The sequence below is a fragment of the Pongo abelii genome, chromosome 1, assembly GCF_028885655.2.
Source record: "Pongo abelii isolate AG06213 chromosome 1, NHGRI_mPonAbe1-v2.0_pri, whole genome shotgun sequence".
Classification (NCBI taxonomy): Eukaryota; Metazoa; Chordata; class Mammalia; order Primates; family Hominidae; genus Pongo; species Pongo abelii.
The window spans coordinates 13,833,641-13,861,626 of record NC_071985.2 but is presented as its reverse complement, the minus strand read 5'-3'; the positions used below and the strand labels follow the sequence as shown (position 1 = coordinate 13,861,626).

General features: G+C 45.5%; 1 protein-coding gene across 7 annotated transcripts in view; it reads left to right on the top strand.

Moving 5' to 3' along the window:
• The window catches only part of TBCE (tubulin folding cofactor E), a 91,665-nt gene that overhangs the window by 48,320 nt on the left and 15,359 nt on the right, over nt 1-27,986 (top strand). For 3 of the 7 annotated variants that reach the window (XM_024250883.3, XM_054559306.2, NM_001132054.1), the window contains 4 exon segments: nt 8,614-8,799; nt 13,671-13,759; nt 20,961-21,060; nt 24,535-24,634. In XM_024250883.3, the coding sequence (XP_024106651.2) occupies nt 8,614-8,799; nt 13,671-13,759; nt 20,961-21,060; nt 24,535-24,634 (475 nt within the window). 7 annotated transcript variants of the gene reach the window in all.

Here is a 27,986-nt window from a genome sequence, read left to right as displayed (position 1 = left end):
ACGAGAATCGCTTGAACCCAGGAGACAGAGGTTGCAGTGAGCTGAGATCGTGCCACTGCACTCCAGCCTGGGTGACAGAGCGAGACTCCATCTCAAAAATAAATAAATAAATAAATAAATAAAAAGTGTAAATTTAGGACAGAATTGCAAACCATGGTATTTTTGTTTTGCATTGTTTTCTCATTTATCATTATTATAAATGTATTAGTTGAGCTCTTACACTTTTTCACTGAAATCAAATAATGTTTGAAAAATAAATTTTTCTATTTCTAATTCCACCACCCCCCATGTTACTCCTCTAAGGAAAACCGATACTATTTCATAAGTTTTATTTCAATATGAAATTTAATTTCTAAAATTTCAGATCTCACTATTTCATAAAACAGTATCTATTTTATTAATGAGACTCTAGAAACAGTTTATTAGATGCAAAACTTATTTGTACACATTTACATACATTAAGGTACATAAGCAAACACAAATTGTCTGGAGCTATTTTTCTAACACCTAGTAACGTGCCTGAGGATTTATTTTACCTTCTTACACATAAAATGTTTAATATTAATAATTAATTGATAGTAAACACAAGATCTATTTGTATGTTGCCATATTAGAAAATTAAAGGAGGCTGGGCACAGTGGCTTAAGCCTGTAATCCCAGCACTATGGGAGGTCTAGGCGGAAGGATCACTTGGGCCAGGAGTTTGAGACCAGCCTGGCCAATATAGTGAGACCCCATCTCTACCAAAAATGTAAATAAAAAAAGGAGATCACCTAGAAGTGATCTTTGTAATTTCCTTCGGAAAACGCACTTCTGTTTAAAGCATAAAATCTTATTTAAAATGTTACAGCTTTCATAAAATGTTTTATTTTCAGTAGCACTGCTTTTGCTCTGCTATTTTTTGTTTTTGTAGGTATCTTTATGTAGGATCCTGTTTGATGCCTATGGTAGGACGAAAGTACAGCTGCTTTTTTTTTTTTTCACCAAACTCCTACTCATCCTTAAAGACCCAGCTCAGATTCTACATCTTTTCAGAATATACTCAAGATCAGGGACTTTTGTTGTGCTATGGATCCTTTTGGCAGGCATAACATAATACTTTTAAAAGCAGGAAATAAATATATTACAAAGGAAATAGTTACATTGAAATATAGTAATCAAAATATTTTTTAAGAATTGATATATACGTAGGAGAATATGCATGGGAAAAATTGATACAGTAATATATGTCTTTATTAAGTAACACTAAATGATAAAATCTACCAGTGGGTCTAATAACTACTGAATTTTGAAGCAATCATGAGAATAAGTGATCTTTTAAAAAATATCTGCCACAAGTGTAAAGTAATAGGAAAATATCTTTGATTTCCATTGGTGACAAAATGCTGTAAATCTTACTCTAGTTTGTTGCCTGAATTTATGAGTAAAGATAATGTGGAATTTTGATAAGAGGTTAGTGAAAATAACAATCCACCTTCCTCATCTGTCTCAGTTAGCTGTTGCTGCATACCGTACATCTTGGAAGTTTTTGCTCACAAATTTTAAAATAATCATTTGTTTTGTTCCTCCCCACTTTGAAATCTGTGACTTGAAGGAGTTCAGGTGTGGTTGTCTCTGCTGTGCACATGTGGCCTGCATGAATCCAGATGGCAAGTTCTATGGTGGGGGATGCTAAGATCTTGCTCTTTACCTCACCTAGGCCAGGCCACACTGTACTTTGAGCCCATGGTAGCATGGGGCAGAGGGTGTCCCTTGCCTTCCCCTGAACTTAGCCTTGTCCTGTTCATGGAGGTGAAACTGCTGGGCCTGGGTGGCTAGATGGACACATCTAAGCTTGCCCAGTGTGGCATCCGTTTTTTGGTGGAGAGGGGTAGATGTGGTATATTGTCACCAAAGATGGCTGCCAGTAATGCTTCCCATCCTTATTCATGCATGCCACTTCTCCCATGAAGAGGTGGAGTCTATTTCCTCTTTCTCTGAGTCTAGGCTGGCCCATGACATGCTCTGGTAAATAAGTGCAATGATGTTGTATCAGTAGTTCTGGGATTAGCCTTTAAGAGGCCTTGCAGGTTCTGTTTTCACTCTCTTGGAAGCCAGTCATCACCTGAGAAGTCTAACCCTGTTGGGAACAGGGGTCCAGCCAGACCCTAGCCATTCCAGCTACCTCCACCCAGGTGCCGATAATCTGAGTTGAGCCATCTTGGATGGTTCAGCCTCAGCCAGCTCCCAACTGAATGCAGTCACATGGGTGACCGCAGCTGACAACACATGAATCAGAACAACAAAGCTCAGCAAAGCTGACCCACAGAACTGTACCAAGTATCACCTTAATGTTTTAAGCCACTGTGCTTTGGCGAGTTTTTATGCAGCAATAGGTAATTGAAACAGGTAACAACTTTATACTGGAGATTTATGTGACTTTATCTTGTATGTATTTATATTTTCTGCTAGTAAATTGTACATACTTCATATGATGAAATTATGTCATTATAGATGGTATGGATATGGTCAGGAGCTCGTCTGAACAAGTTTGAGAGCCATTGGTTAGGTTTAGAGAGTATGGCATTTGAGTTATCTCAGTATTTCAAAATATGTGGGGGTTTTTTTTTTGTTCGTTTGTTTGTTTTAGACGTAGTTTCGCTTTTGTCGCCCAGGCTGGAGTGCAGTGGTGTGATCTCGCTCACCACAACCTCTTGGTTGAGAACCTCCCCGGTTCAAGTGATTCTCCTGCCTCAGCCTCCCAAGTAACTGGGATTACAGGCACCTGCCACCACGCCCAGCTAATTTTTTTGTGTTTTTAATAGAGACAGGGTTTCACCATGATGGCCAGGCTGGTCTCGAACTCCTGACCTCAAGTGATCCACCCGCCTCGGCCTCCCAAAGTGCTGGGATTATAGGCGTGAGTTTGTTTTTTTTTAATCTGAGACAGGGTCTCACTGTGTTGCCCAGACTGGAGTGGCATGGTGCAATCCTAGCTCACTGGAGCTGTGAACTCCTAGACTCAAATGATCTTGCCTCAGCCTCCTGAGTAGCTGGGACTATAGGTGCACACCACCATGCCTGGCTAATGTTTAAATTTTTTTTTGTAGGGATGGGGTCTTGCTGTGTTGCCCAGGCTGGTCTCAAACTCCTGGCCTCAAGGGATCCTCCAGCCTTGGCTTCCTGAAGTGAGCTGCCATACCTGGTCAGTTTATTTTTAGTAGTATTATATCAGATGCAGTAACTGTACATAAAGGGTAGTTAGTGCTTGTGCCGGGCAATAAAGTAGATGGCTTATTTAATCTTTATAAATAACCTCATTTGAGAGGGCTTTATAGATGAGGTAATTTAGGTTGAGTTATACATTCAGCTGCCTGAGGTCACATAGCTAGTAAGTAATGCAGCCAGGAGTTGAACCCTGGTTTGTGTTTGTGTTGCCTCCATCCCTGTTCCCCCATCCCCACCCCTGGTTTTAAGAATGTGTGTGTTAACTAGGATTTTTTAGGAGAAAGCAAGTTTATTAAGAAAGTAAAGGGGCCAGACGTAGTGGCTCACGCTTGTAATTCCAGCACTTTGGGAGGCCAAGGCAGGTAGATACCCTGAGGTCAAGAGTTCGAGACCAGCCAGGCCAACATGGTGAGACCTTTTCTCTAGTAAAAATACAAAAATTAGGCCGGGTGCAGTGGCTCATGCCTGTAATCCCAGCACTTTGGGAGGCCGAGGCAGGTGGATCATGAGGTCAGGAGATCGAGACCATCCTATCTAACACGGTGAAACCCCGTCTCATACAAAAAATTAGCCAGGTGTGATGGCAGGTGCCTGTAGTTCCAGCTACTTGGGAGGCTGAGGCAGGAGAATGGCGTGAACCTGGGGGGTGGAGATTGCAGTGACCCGAGATCGTGCCACTGCACTCCAGCCTGGGTGACAGAGTTGAGACTCTGTCTCAAAACAAAAACAAAACAAAAACAAAAATTAGCTGGGCGTGGTGTTGCACGCCTGTAATCCCAGCTACTCAGGAGGCTAAGGCAGGAGAATTGCTTCAACCCGAGAGGCTGAGGTTGCAGTGAGCCAAGATCACCCCACTGCACTCCAGCCCGGGCAACAGAGGGAGACTCCATCTCCAAAAATAATTATAATAAAGGAATAACGAATGGCTACTCCATAGGCAGAACAGTCCCAAGGACGGCTGGGTGCCCATTTTTATGGTTATTTCTTGATGATATGCTAAACAAGGGGCGGGTTATTCATGCCTCCCCTTTTAAGACCATGTAGGGTAATTTCCTGACATTGCCATGGCATTTGTAAACTGTCATGGCGCTGGTGGGAGTGTAGCAGTGAGGATGACCAGAGGGCACTCTCATCTCCATCTTGGTTTTGGTGGGTTTTAGCCGGCTTCTTTACTGCATGCTGTTTCATCAGCAAGGTCTTTAATGACCTGTATCTTGTACCGACCTCCTATTTCATCCTGAGACTTAGAATGCCTAACAGTCTGGAATGCAGCCTGGTAGGTCTCAGCCTTATTTTACCCAGCCCCTATTCAAGATGGAGTTGCTCTGGTTCAAATGTCTCTGACATATTTCCCCCCTCCCCCCCTCCCTTTTACAAGAGAACCCTTAATCCTAAGGGCTGCAGAGGGATGAAGATCCACCTTCTGTAACTTCTTTATGCTGAACAGGGGTGATGATATTCCTGCCTAGCTGTTGGGTCTCTTGCATTCAGGGTAGAGAGGAGCTCAGTTCGAAAGCGTTGGTATGGCGAAGGCCATTCATAACTCTTGAGTTCCGACAAAAGGTGATATCTGGAAGATTAATAAGTGTTCAGTTTAAGAAAACATTTAGTAAGCTTATCCTGCATTCCTACACAAAGAGTATAATCACAGCAGTATATTCCACAACAGTTTTTAAAATAAAAAAAGTAAAATTAATCCCAAGTAAACTAAATTAGAAAGTTTTCCATGAACTGGGCAATGGTTGAAATCAAGCTAATAAGGAGTCACTAGCCAATTCCAATATGTGCCCAGAATTAGAATAACATTACCCATCACTCTTGTTTCTTCTGAGCAGCAGCCAGAGATCACTGGTTGGTTCACAGGAATAAGTGGGATCATTCTCTTGTCTTCCATAGGCCTGTGGGACACAGGTCAGGAACTGTGTAGACAAGGAATGAGGCCAGTTTTCCCAAGCGGCTTTTATTGGCTCTATAAGTCAAGTTTGATTCCTTAAAGGAACGCACACCATTCCAGTTAAAGCCTTGGTAAAATAACCAGTTTCTCCAATTGTGTCCCAAGGTCATCCAGTCAGTGCTGCAGACTATTTCCTTTGGGTTGGGGGGTGGGTCTCCTCAGTATCCTCCTTTCTGTGGTTCGCCAGAAAGATGTTACCGGAAAGGGGTCCTGATCCAGACCCCAAGAGAAGGTTCTAGTATCTTGCAAAAGAAAGAATTTGAGGGGAATCCATAGAGTAAAGTGAAAGCAAGTTTATTAAGAAAGTAAAGGAATAAAGAATGGCTACTCCGTAGGCAGAGCAGCCAGTAAACTAGGCTTGTAACTGAAGAGATATGTTTAACTTACAGAAACAAACCACTGATGCTCGTGTGTAGGCCATGAGAGAGAGATGGGACTTAATTTTGCTACAAAAGAGAATTTAATTTCCTGCATAATCAGCTTCCCCCTATTCCACTGAATTAATTTCATCAACATACAAGGTGGATATTTTCTTCTGTCTTAAGCAATCTCCCTCCTTTGACCCCTGTGCCCCTTCAGGACAAGGGTAGGCTGTGCTCACTTGCCTCCCAGTCTTTGGAACTCACCCCGCTGGGCTTTGCCCTATTGCCCCACCCAGACTGCTCATAGGAAAGGTTATGTTCATGTTGCTGGATTCAGTGGCCAGGCCTCAGCTGTTACCTTACCTGACCTGGTTTTAGCATTGGACATGGTTGTTGACTTTCTTCATTGGCTTCCAGGACACCACACTTTCCAAGTTTCCCTTCCCCTCCCGCTCCCCTTCCCCTTCCCCTCCCGCTCCCCTTCCCCTTCCCCTCCCGCTCCCCTTCCCCTTCCCCTCCCGCTCCCCTTCCCCTCCCTTCCCCTCCCCTCACCTTCACCTCTCCCCTTTTGCTCCCCTTCCCCTCCCCTCCCCTCCCCTTCCCTCCCCTCCCCTTCCGCTCCCCTTCCCCTCCCCTTCCCCTCCCCTTCCGCTCCCCTCCCCTTCCACTCCCCTCCCCTCCCGCTCCCCTCCCCCTCCCCTTCCGCTCCCCTCCCCTCCCCCTCCCCTCCCCTCCCCTTCCCCTCTCCTCCCCTTCCCCTCCCTTTCCCCTCCCCTTCCCTTCCCCTTCCTTTCCCCTTCCCCTCCCCTTCTGCTCCCCTTCCCCTCCCCTCCCCTTCTGCTCCCCCTCCCCTCCCCTTCCCCTCCCCTCCCCTTCTGCTCCCCCTCCCCTCCCCTTCCCCTTCCCTCCCCCTCCCCTCCCCTTCCCCCCTCCCCTTCCCTCCCCCTCCCCTTGCCTCTCCCTCCCCTCCCCTCCTTTTCCCCTCCCCTCCCCTCCCCTCCCATCCCCTCATTTCCATTTATTGCCCAGGCTAGAGTGCAATGATGTGATCTCAGCTCATTGCAACCTTCACCTCCCGGGCTCAAGCGATTCTCTTGTCTCATACTTCCAAGTAGCGAAACTCCAGGCACCAGCAACCACGCCTGGCTAATTTTTGTATTTTTAATAGAGACAGGGTTTCACCATGTTGACCAGGCTGGTCTCAAACTCCTGACTTTAGGTGATCTGCCCGCCTCAGCCTCCCCAAATGCTAGGATTATAGGAGTGAGCTACCGCATCTGGCCCACACTCTAAGTTTCTAATTCCCTCCTGGCCACTTCTTCCCAGGTTGGGGATTGGTTTTAACTTTTTGGGATCACAAGTTCCTTTTAGAGTTTGATCATCACTGTGAACCCACATCTTAGAGAAAACTGTATGTATGTTTATGTTAACAAAATTTATCACAAATACTAGTTTTCATCCTTTTCAATTATGGTGACTTTTTGTTTTTTTTTTGAGATGGAGTTTTGCTCTTGTTGCCTAGGCTGGAGTGCGATGGCGTGATCTTGGCTCACCGCAACCTCTGCCTCCCGGGTTCAAGTGATTCTCCTGCTACAGCCTCCCCAGTAGCTGGGATTACAGGCCTGCGCCACCACACCTGGCTAATTTTGTATTTTTAGTAGAGATGGGGTTTCTCCATGTTGGTCAGGCTGATCTTGAACTCCCGAACTCAGGTGATCCGCCCTTTTCAGCCTCCCAAAATGCTGGGATTATAGGCATGAGCCACTGTGCCTGGCCAGAATTATGGTGTCTAAAAAGGTCTGATTTCTTTCTTTAAGAGTTAATGGTTATTGCCTGGGCAACATAGTGAGATGTTGTCTCTTAAAAAAAGTACAAAAAGTGTTAGCTGGACATGGTTGCTTGTACCTGTAGTCCTAGCTACATGGGAGGCTGAAGAGGGAGCATTGCCTGAGCCCTGGGAATTGGAGGCTGCAGTTAGTTATGGTTGTGTCACTGCACTCTCGCTGAGGTGACAGAGTGAGACCCCCTTTCTTTAAAAAAAAAAAAAAAAAAAAGGCGTGGTGGCTCACGCCTGTAATCCCAGCACTTTGGGAGGTCAAGGCGGGAGGATCACTTAAGGTCAGAAGTTCAAGACCAGCCTGGCCAACATGGTGAAACCCTGTCTCTCCTAAAAATACAAAAATTAGCCTGGGCGTAGTGGCACATGCATGTAGTCCCAGCTAATTGGGAGGCTGAGGCAGGAGAATTGCTTGAACCCGGGAGGTGGAGGTTGCAGTGAGTCAAGATCGCACCACTGCACTCCAGTCTGGGCAACAGAGTGAGATTCTGTCTCAAAAAAAAAAAAAAAAAGTAATGATCGTAAGCTGAAATAGTGTTTATAATACCATTTTGATCAATTTATGGAGTTCATTGTTTCTTCTTTTTTTTTAAGTGACAAGGTCTCGCTCTGTTACCAAAATAGTAAATAAATAAGTAAATAAATAAATAAAAGATTTTGTATATAATCCATCTACAATTTTTTTTTTTTTTTTTAGATGGAGTCTTGCTCTGTCACCCAGGCTAGAGTGCAGTGGCATGATCTTGTCTCACTGCAACCTCCACTTCCTGAGTTCAAACAATTCTCCTGCCTTAGCCTCCCTAGTAGCTGGGACTACAGGTGTGCACCACCACGCTGGGCTAATTTTTGTATTTTTAGTAGAGATGGGGGTTTTGCCATGTCGGCCAGGCTGGTCTTGAAATCCTGACCTCAGGTGGTCCTCCTGCCTCAGCCTCCCAAAGTGCTGGGATTACAGTTGTGAGCCACTGTGCCTGGCCACCCCCAAGGATTTAATACTTCTGTTTTTTCTAATGTGAACTGTCAGTTTCATATTACTTGTTAGTTTATTTAGAGGGATTTAACATGCTTGCATATGATCATAACCCTTTATGGTCAATCAATCATACTGATTATATATTGTTTTAGTATGTGATATTTTATGCTAATTTTGATTTTTTAGCATGTAGAAATTTTTGAAGACCTTCAGAAAATTGCATTTATGGCCTTTCTTGGTGGGTAATATTTTCTGTGTTTCATTTGCTCTTCTTTACCAGGCACCCAACAGGAGGATCCTTTATTCGTCCGAACAAGGTAAATTTTGGAACAGACTTTCTTACTGCAATTAAGAACCGCTATGTGTTAGAAGATGGACCAGAGGAAGATAGAAAAGAGCAAATTGTTACAATTGGAAATAAACCTGTGGAGACTATCGGTTTTGACTCTATTATGAAACAGCAAAGGTAAGTGGAGTTTATAACGGCAGAGCTGACTTTTATGGTTTTATTAAGGTTCAGAATTGAAATGACCCATGACTGTATAGGGATGCTCACGACTTTGCTCCTAAACTGATTTATGGTTCCACAGAAACTGAATCAAAATCTGAGGAATCCAAGAATTATTTAGAGAAATTAAAATTCTTATGTTAGCACAGGATTGGTAGATGTATCCAGTTTGCAATGGAAACATATGTTGGCCCATTATTAGTATTCACATCATATTATCTCGTGTTGGCTAAGTAACTAAGGCTGACTTTGGGTTTTTTCTGTTTCATGGTGATGATAAGTTGGGAATGGAAACAGCAGTCTCAATTGTTCCCTGTGCCGTGGAGCGTGCTGGTGCCATCTATTAATAGTAGGGAGTAGTTCTCACCTCTGGCTGCACATCTTCATCACCTGGGGAGCTGTGAAACATGCGGCATCCTTGTTCCCATCCCAGTTCTGATGAATCACAATTTTGGGATATGGGCTCTAAATAATGCATTTCACTGTATTGTATTGTATTGTATTTTTATTTTTATACAGACAGGATCTTGCTGTGTTGCCCAGGCTGGTCTTGAATTCTTGGGCTCAAGCGATCCTTGGCTTCCCAAAGCACTGGGATTACAGGCGTGAGTCACTGCACCCGGCCTTAAAATAATGCACTTTAAAACTGCTGCACGAGAACATTCTCTTTACTCTGAAACTGTATATTATGACTTTGTACAAGGAGGCTTTGTAGTCATTCCAGTGAACTGCTTGAATCAAAGAGAGAGAAAGTTAGTATTTACACAAAACTAGTAATGGCTGCACAAGAAATGGCCAGGCTTTGCAGCTTCCTACTGTGGTGAGTGACTTGGACGAGGCATCTGGGTAAGGACCCCTGGTGGCCACTGTGAGAATAAATTTATGGCCACTTGCAGGCCTGCAATGTATTTTCTTTCAGTCTCTAAAAGAATTAAGCTATAGTTCTGTCCAAAGTAAATTTCTTTACTATCTTTTATTATTGTTGTTGTTAATGAAAGTGCACATGGGGACAATGTGGAAAATAAATACATTTCTTGGTACATCTACTCTTTAGCATACATGGCCCCCATTAAAAAAAAACTCAGAATAAATCAAGAGTTTTAGAAAAAAGGAACAAATGGACTGTTCTTTATAAAACAAAATACCTTTATTTTTGAGAATTTAGAAATTACAAATTGAACAAAAAAGTATCATGATTAATGCCACCACTTAGATATAAGTATTGTAAACGGGCTGGGTGCGGTGGCTCATGCTTGTCATCTTAGCACTTTTGGAGGCCAAGGCAGTTGGATCACTTAAGGCCAGGAATTTGAGACTAGCCTGGCCAACATGGTGAAACCCTGTCTCTACTAAAAATACAAACAATTAGCTGGGTGTGGTGGTACGCGCCTGTAGTCCCAGCTGCTTGGGAGGCTGAGGCAAGAGAATCGCTAGAACCTGGGAGGTGGACGTTGCAGTGATCCGAGATTGTGCTGCTGCACTCCAGCCTGGGTGACAGAATGAGACTCTGTCTCAAAAAAAAAAAAAAAAAAAAGACATAACTATCATGAACAGTTTTTACTGTTTACCCTACTGATTTACTTGGATTTAAAGAACTACATGCTTCATAGGGTTAGAGTTCTTTGCTTTATTTTTTCCCATTTAAAATACAGATAGCCTCGGCAACATGGCAAAACCCTGTCTCTACAAAAAAAAAAATAAATAAATAAATACAAAAATTAGCTGGGTGTAGTGGTGTGTGCCTATAGTCCCAGCTATTTGGGAAGCTGAGGTGGGAAGATCACCTGAACCCAGGAGGTCAAGGCTGTAGTGAGCCGTGATTGCACCACTGCACTCCAGCCTAGGTGACATAGTGAGACCTTGTCTCAAATGACACACAAACCAAAAAAAAACCCCCAAATATTTACATATCTCTTACCCAAAAGAAGCATTTTTTGTTTTATTGGTTAAACTCTTTCGGAGAATATTATGGGATCTGAGAATATTAACAAATTGCAAAAGGATTTTCGTCCCCTAGTTTATGAACAGCTATGTAACTCATGAATTTTTCTGTAAATGACCCTACTACTTGAGTATCATTGCATTTAATCATTAGCTAGTGTCTTTCTTGATTGAAAAGGTAAAATTTTAGAGATTCTGGAGCAGTCTTGTATGTTGGCTGGAGATTAGTCAATTCAGAAATTATGAGACAGCTTGGTGGAATGCAGCCAGTGTTGGAGTTAGGCTGGGTTCAGACGCCAGCTAAGGCACTTTTGGCTCTGACAGAAGTTAGAGATAGCTACTTATTGTTTCTAAGCCTCAGTTTCCTCAGTTACAACATAAAACCTAAGATATAAGTGCCGTTGTGAAAAACAAATGAGATCCTACAATTAATGATAGCTTGTCAGTTAGGACTTGAAACCTCTACTTTAAGCCATTGTCTTATCTCCTCAATAAAATCCAGCTGACCAGCTTTGAGATCGTACCACTAAGAAGAGACTTACTCAATAAAGGAATCAAAAACAAATTTAAAAATCCATTATGTATGGTTCCTCTTGGAGATGGCTTTGGCTCTGGAGTGATGCTTGGATTGAGATCTGAGTCCTCGTGCTTAGTGCCAAGTTGACCTGGCAAGGAAGGCTATTTTAAATTTTAGGGGGAAGGAGCGACATCTGTTGGACACAGTGCAAACTACAGTTTGAAGTAGTTGCCTGTTTCATGAGATTCCTGTAGTTCTTTTCAATGATGTCATAAGCCTACAAAGCTGGCTTTTGGGCAATTGCCGCAATAAAACGCAAGTATTTATGTACATCTAGCATGCATCAATAGTAATATTTGTTTTATAAAAAAGAAAGTATCTCTTAAATCAGTGTGGAACTGGAAATGGAGTTGGTGGCATCCAGTCTGATTCCAGGGTTTGGGAAGTTGGGCAGTGCCCAGCAGACACTGAGTTGACAGGACATAAGCAATGATTAAGTTGTTTGGCCCTAACTACATACTTAATTGGAACTGTGAGGTATTTATTTTGGCCTAAGTACCATGAAAAGAATTACTGAAACCCTAAGGACCCTGTGGCCTGAGAAAGTTTGGGACCCTCTACCCTTGAATTCTGCTGCTGCCTTTTGTACCCTAGTTTTTCTTTCTTGTTTTTTTTTTTGTTTTTTGTTTTTTGTTTTGAGACAGAGTTTCGCTCTTGTTGCCCAGGCTGGAGCGCAATGGTGTGATCTCGGCTCACTGCAACCTCCACCCTCCCGGGTTTAAGTGATTATCCTGTCTCAGCCTCCTGAGTAGCCGGGATTACAGGTGCCCCCCACTATGCCAGGCTAATTTTTGGTAGTTTTTTTAGTAGAGACGGGGTTTCACCATGTTGGCCAGGCTGGTCTCGAACTCCTGACCCCGTGTGATCCGCCTGCCTTGGCCTCCCAAAGTGCTGGGATTACAGGTGTGAGCCACTGCGCCCAGCTATGTATTTGTTCTTTTGTGACTGGCTTATTTCACCTAGCATAATACACTCAAGTTTCATCTACATCGTGGCATATGTCAGAATTTCCTTCCTTTTTTTTAAGTTCGCACGATATTGCATTGTATATGTGTGCCACGTTTTGTTTATCCTTTCATTTGTTGATGGACACTTGGGTTGCTTCCACCTCTTGACTACCAGGCATAATGCTGCTGTGAACTTGTGCATATACTGTGGCCTTTTAGAGATGTGAAGTCTGAGGCACAGAGAGGCACTGCTCCAAAGCCAAAGGAGATGGTGGAATTGGGATTTGAACCCAGGTGGTCTGGTTCCAGATTCTGTGTTCTTAGACATTATATATGCGGATTCTTTTCATGAACAGAAAGCACAAGATTCTCTACACTTAACAAATGGCTGCCGGAAGTATCTGGTCATGCTGAAGCTGGATGCGCTCTCTAGGAAGTACCTTAGGGAGGCTTTTACATGGGAGTGCAAGAAGCACTCCATAGCATGTACTTCTGCGGAGTTGGGAACAATCTAAATGTCAGCAGAAGAGTATCTACATTCCTTGTGGTCTGTTCATATAACAAACACTGTAAGGTGTGAAGATGAATGTCCTGGAGCTCCATGTGTCACCGTAGCGAAATCTCACCACTGAACAATAGACTGTTGAGGAAAAAGTCAGGTGCAGAAGGCTCTGTGGAGTAGAATACCATTTATATCAAGTTTCAGAATATTAAAAAATGCTGTAATTGTTTAGGGATATGGAAATATATGGTAAAAATATTAAGAAATGCTTAAGATTAAATAAACACCAAATGTAGTATAAGGCCCTGGGGAGGGCTGGGCGTGGTGGCTCACGCCTGTAATCCCAGCACTTTGGGAGGCCGAGGTGGGTGGATCACTTGAGGTCAGGAGTTCGAGACCAGCCTGACCAATATGGTGAAACCCCATCTCTACTAAAAACACAAAAATTAGCCAGGCATGGTAGCGAGCGCCTGTAATCCCAGCTACTGGGGAGGCTGAGGCAGGAGAATCACCTGAACCTGGGAGGGAGAGGTTGCAGTGAGCCTAGATTGTGCCACTGCACTCCAGCCGGGGCAACACAGCGAGACTCCAGCTAAAAAAAAAAAAAAAAAAGGTTACCCCTGGGAGGAGAGGGAGAGTTGTGTTTGGAGAGGGCCCCAGAGGACCTCAGTTGCATTTGTAATATTTATAGTGCTCTTTTTCTTTTTTTTAATGCTTTATTTCTTAATTTGGGTGGTGGTTACTGGTATTTGTATATTATTTTTGGTACCCTTTTATATGTCTGAAATGTGTTTAATTTTTTAAAGGGCCAGTGGATAGCATACGTGCTTATGTATCCCTGTGAACTCTGTTTTTCATGCAGTCAGCTGAGCAAGTTGCAAGAAGTTTCTCTGAGGAACTGTGCAGTAAGTTGTGCTGGTGAAAAAGGAGGAGTTGCCGAAGGATGTCCTAGTATCCTTTTCACCGAGAGCTTGTTACTGGAATCTGACTTTGGATTTGATACCTGTGCCAGAGACTGCTAATTGCCTACCCATTGTCCATTCTTAACTTCCTTCCTAATGCAGTTCAGTTTTGCTTTGTGTAGTTGGGGCCCAGATAAATTATTTACCTTCCCAGACCCCTTTGCTTGCAAGTTTGCCAGCATGTTGAGGTGGAAGTTTCTAGACCGGGCTCCCTGAAAGGGGCACACTTGGCCGGGCGCAGTGGCTCACGCCTGTAATCCTAGCACTTTGGGAGGCTGAGGCAGGTGGATCATGAGGTCAGGAGATTGAGACCATCCTGGCCAAGATGGTGAAACCTGTCTCTACTAAAAATACAAAAATTAGCCGGGTGTGGTGGCGTGTGCCTGTAGTCCCAGCCACTCAGGAGGCTGAGGCAGGAGAATTGCTTGAACCCAGTAGGCGGAGGTTGCAGTCAGCTGAGATCGCGCCAGTGCACTCAGCCTGGCGACAGAGCAAGACTTCGTCTCAAAAAAAAAGAAAGGGGGCACACTTGGTTGGCCTCTGCGTTTTGCCTGCTGCCTTGAGCGGATGGAAAGCCCAGGGCTTTGGCAGCTGTCTCACAAGTGTGAAGCAAGCCATCCAGTACAGATTGGGAGAGCAGAGGACAGGGAACCTGGGCTGCTGACTATGTACTGGGAACCCAAGATGAATCTGCTTCAGCCCTGGTCTGTTTTCTCATGCAGTTCTTTTTTTTTTTTTTGAGATGGAGTCTTGCTCTGTCGCCTAGGCTGGAGTGCTGTGGCGTGATCTCAGCTCACTGTAACTTCCGCCTCCCAGGTTCAAGTGATTCTTCTGCCCCAGCCTCCCAAGTAGCTGGGGTTACAGGTGCCCGCCACCATGTCTGGCTAATTTTTGTATTTTTAGTAGAGACGGGGTTTCGCCATATTGGCGAGGCTGGTCATGAACTCCTGACCTCAGGTGATTCCCCCGCCTCGGCCTCCCAAAGTGCTGAGATTATAGGTGTGAGCCACACACCTGGCCTCATGCAGTTATTTTTAGTGGGAAAGACACTGGTTCTGGTTTCATGCAGCTGAATGTAGTTTGTTATAATACCCCAACAGAGGCTCTTTATGAAGTTTGGAATCTCTTTTCTCTACCTTCTCTTATTAGTGTTATTTTTGTCATATATTTCTTTTTTTGCCCATAAGCAAAAATGTTGGAGATAAGTTAAAAGAAAATTTCAAGGATGGGCATGGTGGCTCATGCCGGTAATCTCAGCACTTTGGGAGGCTGAGACTGGAGGACTGTTTGAGACCAGCCTTGGGAACATTGCGAGACCTTGTCTCTATAAAAAATTAAACAAAACAAAACAAAACTGGGTGTGGTGGCATGTGCCTGTCATCTCAGCTACTCGGGAGGCTGAGGTGGGAGGACTGCTTGAGCCCAGGAGTTTGAGGCTGTGATGAGCCATGATCATGGCACTGTACTTCAGCCTGGGAGATCCCATTTCTATTAAGAAATTTCCCATGGAGCCTGGGCGCAGTGGCTCATGCCTGTAATCCCAGCACTTTGGGAGGCCGAGGTGGGCGGATCACCTGAGGTCAGGAGTTTGAGACCAACCTGGCCAACATGGTGAAACTCCATCTCTACTAAAAATACAAAAATTAGGCAGGCATGGTGGTGCATGCCTGTAATCCCAGCTACTTGGGAGGCTGAGGCAGGGAGAATTGCTTGAACCCAGGAGGTGGAGGTTGCAGTGAGTGAGGTCATGCCATTGCATTCCAGCCTGGTAACAGAGTGAGACTCCATCTCAAAAAAAAGAAAGAAATTTCCCATGGAAACCAAATAGACTTTCTCTAACTTTAAAAGGTCTTTTCCCAATTAATTAAGTCTGTCTGATCTGTACATAATAACTTTTGCAAAAAATATCAGTTTTGATCAGTTTTTTTTCTGAGTGAAGAGATGCCAGGTGAAGTAGCTCTCTTTGGCAAAATGCCCCGACAGTGCAGTGAAGGAAATTAGATCAGAACTCTCTCCATCTGTGTGTCTGAGGGTTCAATTCCCTTGGGGGAAACAGTCTTGGGGTCTGTTGGGACCTGTGGTAGCTGCAATATCCAGTCTCTGCCCCTGAGCAGCCTCCTCGGTTGACCCCAGCGTGCTGCAAATATGAGGTCATTTTCAGAAGTAGGCAGCTGGAGTGAGGGGAATTGGAGTGGATGCAGAAAAGAGTTTGCTGAGGAGCCAGTGCCACAGAAGTGTCAGAGCATTCTGCATTCTGCCTGGCCTATTCCTAAACTATTTCAGAAGATTGGTAATTGGGCCGTGTGCAGTGGCTTATGCCTGTAATCCCAGCACTCTGGGAGGCCAAGGCGGGTGGATCACCTGAGGTCAGGAGTTCAAGACCAGCCTGGCCAACATGGTGAAACCCTGCCTGTACTAAAAATACAAAAAATTAACTGTGTATGGTTACGGGCGCCTCTAATCCCAGCTACTCAGGAGGAGGCTGAGGCAGGAGAATCACTTGAACCCAGGAGGCAGAGATTGCAGTGAGCCGAGATCACACCACTGCACTCTAGCCTGGGTGACAGAGCAGGACTCTGTCTCCAAAAAAAAAAAAAAAAAAAAAAAAAAGGGTGGGGGGCCAGGTGTGGTGGCTCACGCCTGTAATTCCAGCACTTTGGGAGGCCGAGGCAGGTGGATCACCTAAGGTCAGGAGTTCGAGAGCAGCCTGGCCAACGTGGTGAAACCTCATCTCTACTGAAGTACAAAAATTAGCCAGGCATGGTGGTGGGCGCCTGTAGTCCCAGCTACTTGGGAAGCTAAGGCAGGAGAATCGCTTGAACCTGGGAGGCGGAGGTTGCAGTGAGCCGAGATCGCGCCGTTGCACTCCAGCCTGGGCGACAAGAGCGAGACTCCATCTCAAAAAAAAGGACAGATGTGGTGGTAAATGGGTTTGGGAGTGCTGGCTGTTGGGTTGCTCAGAGGTGTCAGCAGTGTCCTGGAGAATCAGCATGTTGTTTGTTTATACCGCACTTTTCTGGAGAAAAATGTCCCCCAGGACACGAAGAAATGAGGTTTCACGAAGATAATCAAGTCATGATTGGTATTTGCAGATACAGTGATAAATGTCTTGCAGCTCCGGATTGAATTCTCACCAGAAGTTGAAGTATTGCTTTGGGTGCTTAATCCAGTCATCCTTTTTTGGGTTGGTCTGTCTTTGAGGTTATTTACTCGACCAGAACTCAAGGCAGTGGGAGAGCTGCAGACCCGGGTGTGTCAAATCTGAGGGCACTTCCAGGGGAGGGGATGAGCCGCCGCCTCCCCCCTCATGACGTGCGGAGGAGAATCTGTGCCCAGGTGCTTGGCCTGTGCTTTCACAGGGGCTCCTGGAACGGTGTGTGTGGGAGGGGCGACCACATATTGACAGCTGTTGTTCGTGATTGATTTCAGGATGTAGGTGGTCTGTGTGCTCTGTACAGACCTTAGAAACAATGATAACTCTAGGCTACATAATGTGAAGCAGCAGTGAGGGAAGTGTGATTGGACTTAAACCCTTCCTCAGCAGCCTAACAGCCGATTTAGCGGGGTTAATGGAAACACAGGGTGGCCAAAGTGTCACCCAGAGGCCAGGAATGCAGCCCTCGCATAAGCCTGCGTCAGGCGGTGTCAGGAAGCCAGGGCAGCCGAGGAGAGGCTGAGGAGGAGGAGCGGAGGAACAGTTTACAGAAGCCATCTTGCAGGTGTGGCCCCAAGGGCGAAGGAGGAGCCCGAGGGAACCTGGAGGGTGTTTGCGAGTCTGGAATTTTCGGCAGCCTGCACCAACTCTTTTCCCTTCCATTTGATGCGATGCCACGGCAAAATCGAGGCTATTCTGCAGGTACTCATCGGTTGAAATGCAACTGTTTACAAGGGTAGACCCCATTGTTAGCTCTTGGGCTGTAATAGTCCAGGCAGCTGGCAGGATTCGGGCATGGGTAGCTGGCGACCGGGTTTGGAGTCATCCCTTTCTTTGCATCTTCTCTGCCGTCCTTCCCTTGTTCCTGACCTTCTTGCAGAGCTTCCTAATTGGTTCCTGTCTAAAATTATTTCCTTTACAACCAATGCTTTGGAGTGATGCCGCTGTTTTTGTAAAGAAACTTTCTCCGTGTTTTATGTATGTTTGATGACTCCCTGTTGCATTATGGGGTGCAATGAAATGGATTTTTGGATCGAGGCTGACTTGGGTGTAACTTCCCACTTGTTCATTTGCACACAATGACACAGCTCTGTGACTGCTGTGCCACTGTTTGTTCTGCTGTGAAAAAGGAAAACAACCCAGCAATCAGCATAGCGCCTGGGTCTGGTTAGCAGTGGCAGCAGCAGTGCGGGTGGTGGCTGTCGCTGCTGCTGTTGTTATTACTGGATCTTAGAGCTCTTTTTTTTTTTTTTTTGGAGATGGAGTCTCACTCTTTCACCCAGGCTGGAGTGCAGTGGCGCGATCTCAGCTCACTGCAACCTCCTGGCACCCAGGTTCAAGCGATTCTCCTGCCTCAGCCCCCTGAGTAGCTGGGACCACAGGTGCGTGCCACCACGCTTGGCTGATTTTGTTTTTGTTGGTTTTTTTCTTTTTTTGAGATGGAGTTTCGTTTTTGTTGCCCAGGCTGGAGTACAATGGCACGATCTTGGCTCACTGCTACCTCCGCCTCCCAGGTTCAAGCAATTCTCCTGTCTCAGCCTCCCGAGTAGCTGGGATTACAGACATGCGCCACCATGCCTGGCTAATTTTGTATTTTTAGTAGAGACGGGGTTTCTCCATGTTGGTCAGGCTGGTCTCGAACTCCCGACCTTAGGTGATCCGCCCGCCTCGGCCACCCAAAGTGCTGGGATTACAGGCATGAGCCACAGTTCCCGGCCCGATTTTTGTATCTTTAGTAGAGACAGGGTTTCACCATGTTGGCCAGGCTGGTCTCGAACTCCTGACCTCAGGTGATCCGCCCACTTTGGCCTCTCAAAGTGCTGGGATTACAGGCGTGAGCCACCATGCCTGGCCTGGATCTTAGAGCTCTTCTTCTGGCACTGGCCACTCCTCCTCAGTCACTTCTGTGGGACCTTTCTCTGGTTGCAGAGTGTTGGGTGTACCCCAAGGCTCAGACTTGGGAGCCCTGGGCTTCTTGAGAGACCTTCTGGGGTGTGGCTGGCACTCCTCCACGGCCTGCCCTCTTCCACATCGGTCTCTCCAGCTGCTGCTTTGATACCTCTGTCTGGATGTCTCATAGCCATCATAGATTTAGCATGTCCAAAACGAAGACCCCTCACGCCTGCTCATCCTGTCGTCTTTTCCCTCTTAATAAATGACAGTTCCCGTTGCACAGGCCACAGATCTTGGAGTTGTCCTTGACACTCCCTTTCTCCCGTGCCCCACACCTAAATCCATTGGCAAATCCTGTGAGCCCCACTTCCAGAGTCAGACGCCCCCTCTGACGTGTTCTGCCCTCTCATGCTGCTGGTCTGCTCCGGCCTCCTGGAGACTCCCGGCCCTCCTTTGCTTCCCTGCAATCGTGCTCAACCCAGAAGCACAGTGACTTTTACTGGTTTTTTTTTTTTTTTTTTTTTTTTGACATAATATAGATCAAAGTCAAAGCAGAGTGATTTTTAAAGGACCCAGGTCACCTGTCGCTGTTCCAAAGCCTCCAATATCTCCCGTTTCAAGCAAAGACTAGCAAAGACTTTGAAGTGGTCTGCAAGGCCCTGTGTGATGTGGCCTGGCCCCTTGTTCCTTGTGACCTTGTTTCTAGTACCCCCAAGCCCCTCTGCTCCAGTCACACAGGCGCTGGTGGGTCCCGGTCATAGGCTGAGCTCGTTCCCACCCAGGGCCGTTTGCTCTTGTCACTCCTCTGCCACGTGCTCCTCTCCCAGATGGCGTTCCCCCATTTCCCTCAGCTTTCTGCTCAGATGCCCTCTTAGAGGAGGTGGTCTTCCCTGAGCACTGCATATAGAACAGCCACACACCTTTCCTGCATGCCCTGCTCTGTCCCTGAGCACAGACAGCCCTGCCTGTGACACACTGTCGAGGCCCCTGTGTCGTGATCGTCTCTCCCCGATGACACTCTGCTTTGCTCACTGCGATGCTCCTGGCCCTAAATAATTACTTGCAGACGAGTGCATTGAATAATTTCCACACATCCACATATTAGATGAGAGTGTAGCTCCTCCACTAGCTGGCCCGGTCCTGCTGCAAGCTCCTCTGTCTTTCTCTGCGGTGACCTGGCTAAGCTGTGCCCCTTCCTGATGGCGCTGCACCTGCACCTAGCCCCTCACCTCCACTTGTGTTGACCGTCGGCTTTGCTTTTCCAGCCCCACTGTGTTATCCTCTCTGAATCCCTGTATCAGGGGCAGTAGGAGTGATACTGTTACAACTGCTTCCAGGCTATCGGACACCCTCTCAATTCCTAAGTCATGCACTTTTGAACATGTGTCCCAAGTTGACCCCTCTTTTCTCCCCTGTAGATGCTATTTATCTGGAGATTCCTATGGTAATGGTGCCCCATAGAAGGTCGTGTGCTGGGGTGAGGCTTGTGTGTATACCTTAGGTGCTTCAGAAATCAAAGTTACCCTCACTGCTTTTCCCCTCTCCTTTTGTTGGATAGTGCTAGGATGGTTTAGCGTTATGACATTTGGGTCTTTTTCATTTGATTGTAGATGTTTGTCTCAAGTTTTGAGTATGTAACAATGAACTTTTAATTTATTTTTAGTTTTTTGAGACAGATTCACTCTGTCACCCAGGCTGGAGTGCAGTGGCGCAGTCTCCATTCACTGCAACCTCTGCCTCCCGGGCTGTAGAGATTCTCTTGCCTTAACCTCCTGAGTAGCTGGAATTACGAGCGCGTGCCACCACACCTGGTTAATTTCTGTATTTTTAGTAGAATGGAGTTTTGCCACGTGGGCTAGGCTGGTCTTGAACTCCTGACCTCAAGTGATTCCCCCGACCTGGGCATCCCAAAGTGCTGGGATTATAGGCATGAGCCACCACGCCCAGGCTCACAATGAACTTTTTAGTTTCTCAGTGAAGTTTTGGATAACTTAAAAATATTATGTACTCCTGAAAATATTTCAAGCTGACTAGAGGGTATAAAATGAAAAGTTAAAGCTCTCATGCTCTGGAATTAAGAGTAACTACTTTTATGTCTTTTGTGAATCTTTTGAAATTACTGTTTCTTAACATGTGCTTTTAGATATTAGAAAGGTAGATTTGTCAAAAAACCTGTTGTCATCATGGGATGAAGTGATACACATTGCTGATCAGCTCAGACACCTGGAAGTCCTTAATGTCAGGTATGAACTCTTGGTTGCTGAATTTTCATTAACAGTAAAACTCATCTCTCCTTGCTTCCTCACAGCATCTCTGTGGAAAGAGGTAGGGAGCTGGAAGGATTAAGGCTGCCACCTGATGATAGAGGAGTTAAGAAGAAATTACTCAGGCTGATAGTGAGGGTATGGAAGTCCTCAGTAAGGTTTTCCTTTTAATGAAAAGCAGCCCCAAATTATTTTCCTTTCTAACACAAGCAGCCTGTAAGATCGAGCTGCAGACATAGATGCGGACAGTTGAGCCAATCAGGTTCAAGATGGCAACTCCATCTTCCCTTCTCTTTTCCAGCCACGTGTACAGTAAGGAGCAGACGAGATGGTGCCAGCCAAAGGGAAATTTCATTTACATAGTAAGATTAGGGTGGGGTGGCCAGCCTTTCCCAGCTATGTAAATGTCATGCCTGATTGAACCAATTTGTGAGCATTAAGTAAATTTTAGACACTGTCTCCTCAAGTCAAACTAAAATCTGTGCATCTGGGCCGGGTGCAGTGGCTCACTCCTGTAATCCCAGCACTTTGGGAGGCCGAGGCAGGCAGATCACCTGAGGTCAGGAGTTCGAGACCAGCCTGACCAACATGGAGAAACCCCGTCTCTACTAAAAATACAAAATTAGCTGGGTGTGGTGGCATGCGACTGTAGTCCCAGCTACTCAGGAGGCTGAGACAAGATAATTGCTTGAACCCGGGAGGCAGAGGTTGCAGTGAGCTGAGATTGCGCCATTGCGCTCCAGCCTGGGTGATAGAGCAAGACTCCGTCGAAAAAACAAACAAGGGCCAGGCGCAGTGGCTCACGCCTGTAATCCCAGCACTTTGGGAGGCTGAGGCGGGCGGATCACGAGGTCAGGAGATGGAGACCATCATAGCTAACAAGGTGAGACCCCGTCTCTACTAAAAATACAAAAAATTAGCTGGGCGTGGTGGTGGGCGCCTGTAGTCCCAGCTACTTGGGAGGCTGAGGCAGGAGAATGGCATGAACCTGGGAGGCAGAGCTTGCAGTGAGCCGAGATTGTGCCACTGCACTCCAGCCTGGGTGACAGAGTGAGACTCCGTTTCAGAAAACAAACAAACAAACAAAAAATCTGCATCTGCTGTCAGCTTGCCTTTTTTTTCTTGGAAGTCCCCTCTCTCTTACTAGAGAGAGAGCTGTTTTCTATTTTCTTTCTCTTGCCTGTTAAACCTCCGCTCCTAAACTCCTCATGTGTGTCTGTGTCCTAAATTTTCCTGGTGGGAGAAGAGGAACACCAGGTATATACCCCAGACAACGTAGCTGCTTCGCTAGTAGACATTTTTATACAGCCAGATTTTGGTTTACTTGAATTTATCTAAATTTAACTTTAAGGACACTTTATTTATTTATTTATTTATTTATTTGAGACAGTGTCTTGCCCTGTCGCAAGGCTGGAGTGCAGTGGCGTGATCTTGGCTCACTGCAACCTCTGCCTCCCGGGTTTGAGCGATTCTGCTGCCTCAGCCTCCTGAGTAGCTGGGATTACAGGCACGAGCCACCACGCCCAACTAATTTTTGTATTTTTAGTAGAGATGGGGTTTCACTATGTTGGCTAGGATAGTCTCAATCTCTTGACCTTGTGATCCGCTCACATCAGCCTCCCAAAGTGCTGGGATTACAGTGTAAGCCACTGTGCCCAGCCTTATTTATTCATTTATGTATGTATGTATGTGTGTGTATATATATATATATATATATATATATATATATATATATAGTTTTTTTTTTTTTGAGACGGAGTCTCACTCTTGTCACCCAGGCTGGAGTGCAATGGCGTGATCTCGGCTCACTGCAGCCTTCCCTCCCTGGTTCAAGGGATTCTCCTGCCTCAGCCTCCTGAGTAGCTGGGAGTGCCCACCACCACTGCCGGCTACTTTTTGTATTTTTAGTAGAGGCAGGGTTTCGCCATGTTGGCCAGGCTGGTCTTGAACTCCTGACCTCAGGTTTTCCACCCACCTCGGCCTCCCAAAGTGCTGGAATTATAGGCGTGAGCCACCATGTCCCACCTCTTTAAGGACACTTTAATCTTTAAGGGCACATTGATTATTATAGCCTTGCAAACGGTCACATGAGGTGATTCATGAATAAGGAATGTGTTTTAACTTTTATCAGGTGGGGATGAGTTAGATTGACATTGAACTGCAAGATCTTATTTCTTTTTAGCCTGACTGTAAAGATGGAAGGTTGAGGGAGGTGATATTTAATTAGGGAGTAGGAGAGGAGAGGTGATATTATTAAAAGTGCTTGTTTATGTGAAAACCTCTAGCGTTTAATTGCTGTAGGAATGAGTAATTTCATTGGGATACTGTTTAATTCTGTTTTCATAAGGATTTTTCATTAATCTACCTATTTTACTAATGTCACACTTTTTTAGGCCTTCCTGAATATTTGATTTGTTTTAATCTCAGAACCTAACTTTCCAAGGGCTTAGCCATGCTTCCTTTTTTTTTTTTTTTTTTTTTTTTGAGGCAGAGTCTCACTCTGTTGCCCAGGCTAGAGTGCAGTGGTATGATCTCGGCTCAGTGCAACCTTCGCCTCCCAGATTCAAGCGATTCTCCTGCCTCAGCCTCCCAAGTAGCTGGGACTAAAGGTGCCTGCCACCACGCCCGGCTAATTTTTGTATTTTTAGTAGAGACGGGGTTTCATCATGTTGGCCAGGCTAGTCCTGAACTCCTGACCTCAGGTGATCCATCTGCCTTGGCCTCCCAAAGTGCTAGGATTACAGGCGTGAGCTACCGTGCCCGGCACAGGTTTCCCCTTTCATTCTTGAACCATTTTTGCATAGACAGGTGAGTGTACAGTAAAGCAGGTAGACAGGCCTGAATGAGTTGTGCTCCCAAATAGAGCAAACGGGGATAATTCAACCCATGGTGTCTCATCTTCTGGAAATACGGGCTTGTGTTTTTTAATAGTATCGTCTTTCAAAGTGACTGTCAGGATTGAATACTTTCTGAGATTAGGGTTTTGAGAAAGAATTTAAGGGGCAATAATTTCATCCATCCTCATAGCCAAAGGGCAGACTCTATGTTTAGAGAAGCAAAATTCTAGCCCACGATTCAGTGTATCAGTAAGACTCTGGAGAACGGGGCTTTGTTTTGGAATATCCAGAGCCATATCTTGTGAAGCTGGAAGCTCACCTTGCAAACGCCTGAGTTTTGGGTTTAGGAAGCCTGCAGCCGCATACAGCTGCCCTAATCCTGTGACAGCATCTTTACACAGCTGATACCAAAAAGTTGTATGTTGTAAATGTTAAAAATTAGGTAGTCTTGATTCACTTGAATCCTTAAAAAAGTGATGTTTAAAATATAATTCCATTTTAAGATTGAAACAAATCAAACCCCTTAGATTAAAACCCAAATTGTTGCTTTCAACAACTATTTCAGTTGGGTTTACTGTATAGAAATAAGTATATTGTATCTTTTTTTTCTACACAGTGAAAATAAACTAAAATTTCCCTCCGGTTCAGTATTAACTGGAACGCTTTCTGCACTGAAGGTTTTAGTCCTCAATCAAACAGGAATAACGTGGGCTGAGGTAATCGTTATTTCTTTGGTTTATTACACATTAATAAGCAATTAAAAATGTTTGGTTTAATAGGGAATTGTTAGTACAATTTAATAGTACAACTGTGGCTTCATTTAAATCATCCCAATATCTATTAATAGATAACAAGATTCTTTAAAGTGCCTTATAAAAACGAGTTAAAAGAGCATCATAGTTGAGTTTTGCATCTAGAAATCCATGTCCTATCTCAGCTCATTTTGACTTGTTCTGGTGCCTTTATAAACAGTGGCGCTCCATTGTGGTATGAACAAGTATGTGCTGAGCTTCGAAAAACTGTAGTGTTGGCTATTGACTTAGCTTCCTGAGTTTTCCTGTTTTTTTTAGAACAGAAGCCAAGCAGCAGAAAGGTTCTCACATCCTTTTCTTGTTAGAAGTTCGGCTCTTGGAATCCACTGTTCATTTTATACAGCCGGGCTCAAAAGTAGACTTGTGGGTCCTTGGCACAGCAGCATTTGGGACTTACATCTGGCAGTACTGTTTCCTGTGCGAGGTGTACTGACTTCACGCACCCAGAGCATCAGAGCATTCCACTTTCTTTTTTTTTTTTTTTTTTTTTTTTAGATGGAGTTTTACTTTTGTTGCCCAGGCTGGAGTGCAATGGTGCGATCTCGGCTCACTGCAACCTCCGCCTCCCAGGTTCAAGCGATTCTCCCACCTCAGCCTCCCAAGTAGCTGGGATTACAGGCATGTGCCACCACGCCCAGCTAATTTTGCATTTTTAGTGGAGACACGGTTTCTCCATGTTGGTCAGGCTGGTCTTGAACTCCTGACCTCAGGTGATTTGCCCGCCTCGGCCTCCCAAAGTGCTGGGATTACAGGTGTGAGCCACCGTGCCCAGCCCACTTTCGTTTTTATTTATTTATTTTTCTTGAGACAGAGTCTTGCTCTGTTGCCCAAGCTGGAGTGCAGTGGCGCAATCTTGGCTCACTGCAACCTCCGCCTCCCAGGTTCAAGTGATTGTCCCGCCTCAGCCTCTCAGGTAGCTAGGACTACAGGCATGTGCCACCGTGCCCAGCTAATTTTGTATTTTTAGTAGAGACAGAGTTTCTCCACGTTGGTCAGGCTGGTCTCGAACTCCTGACCTCAGGTGATCCACCCGCCTCGGCCTCCCAAAGTGCTGGGATTACAGGCGTGAGCCACCGTGCCCAGCCCACTTTCATTTTTATTTATTTATTTTTCTTGAGACAGAGTCTCGCTCTGTTGCCCAAGTTGGAGTGCAGTGGTGTGATCTCAGCTCACTGCAACCTCCGTCTCCTGGGTTCAAGCAATTCTCCAGCCTCAGCCTCCTAAGTAGCTGGGATTACAGGCGTTCGCCACCATGCCCAGCTTATTTTTGTATTTTTAGTAGGGACGGGGTTTCACCATGTTGGCCAGGATGGTCTTGAACTCCTGACCTCAAATGATCTGCCCGCCTCAGCCTCCCAAAATGCTGGGATTACAGACGTGAGCCACCGCACCCAGCTCGGGCATTCCACTTTCAAACCAAGGGTGTAGAAATACATTCCCAGCCATGTTCACCCAGGAAGTGCCACAGAGGCCGCTCAGTGAGAGACAGGTGGGCCCCCTGTGCCCTTAATATGCCCATGACCATGGAGCCTCTTTCCTAGGGCCCCTCCTCTGTGAGGCGCTTACTCCCTCTCAAGGTGTAGATGTAGCTGGAAGACAAGAAGGGGCCAGGCACTGGCACTGGGGCTCACACCTGCAATCCCAGCGCTTTGGGAGGCTGAGGTGGGAGGATCACTTGAGCCCAGGAGTTTGAGACTGCAGTGAGCTAGGATTGCACCTTTGCACTCCAGCCTGGGTGACAGAGGAAGACCCATCTCACCCTCCAAATAAACTAGGAAGGGCACACAGAAATTCAGGTGGTGGAGATGGCAGTAAAGTTCCAGTGAGAAAATTTAGAAATAGTTGGTGAGGCTGGTCATGGTGGCTCTCGCCTATAATTCCAGCCAGCACTTTGAGAGGCCCAGGCAGGAGAATCGCTTGAGGCCAGGAGTTCAAGACCCACCTAGGCAACATAGAGAGATCCTGTAGATGCTATATATATATTATATATTATTATACATAATTATATAATATATAATAATTTTTTGTAAAATTTTTTTTTTGTAAAAAAAAAAATTAGGCTCATGCGCAGTGTGGTGGCAGCAGGCACGGTCTCGACATGCAGAAAGACGCCAGCAAGCTCGTGGATCTGTGCGTGCTGCAGAAATGCTCCACCAGCAACTGCATCATCAGTGCCAAGGACCACACATCCATGCGGATGAACGTGGCCAAGGCCAGTGAGGTCACGGGCAGGTTTAACAGCCAGTTTAAAACCTGTGCTATCTGCAGGACTGTTTGCAGGATGGGTGAGTCAGATGATTCCATTCTCTAATTGGCCATGGCCAAGGGCGTCCTCTCAACTATTTGGTTTTTGAGATGGAGTCTTGCTCTGTTGCCTAGGCTGGAGTGCAGTGGTATGATATTGGATCACTGCAACCTCTGCTTCCTGGGCCAAAACGATTCTCCTGCCTCAGCCTCCCAAGTAGCTGGGATTACAGACGTGCACTACCATGCCCGGCTAATTTTTTGTATTTTTAGTAGAGATGGGTTTTCATCATGTTGGCCAGGCTGGTCTCAAACTCCCGACCTCAAGCAGTCTGCCCGCCTCAGCCTCCCAAAGTGCTGGGATTATAGGTGTGTGCCACAATACCTGGCCATTTTTGTATTTTTAGTAGTAATGGGGTTTCATCATGTTGGCCAGGCTGGTCTCCAACTCCTGACCTCAAGTGATCCACCTGCCTCGGCCTTCCAAAGTGCTGGGATTACAGGCATGAACCACTGTGCCCGATCTCAAAGAACTTTTGACTGGAGAGAATCATGGATGTAGAATATTTGTCATAGATATATAATGAAAACTTTAAAAAATATATAATTAAAAAAATAATAATGAAAGAAGAAATAATTGTTGAGAAATTTATGAAAGGATATGAAAAATTAGCATATCCTTTACAAACCCAGATTGGCATTTAAAATTGAGGAAAGGTGTGTAACATCAATTTACTTATTTTGGTTAAGCAAATTCTATCAAACGATAATATGTGCAGTTAGTATCTCCTGTTCTACCTCGTAGCTGCTTTACCTAAACCATGCATTGACACCTACCTCCAAAGCCTCAAAGTGCCCACAGTGTGTGCTCCCACAGCATTAAAATACACCCCCTTAACATTTTATCACCCCCCACCACCATTCCAGGCCTGAAACATAGTCTTATGAACTGTCCGTGAGGCACTTGTTTGCTGAAACAGTAACTGAGCTGAATCCCTGTGGTGGTTCCTGT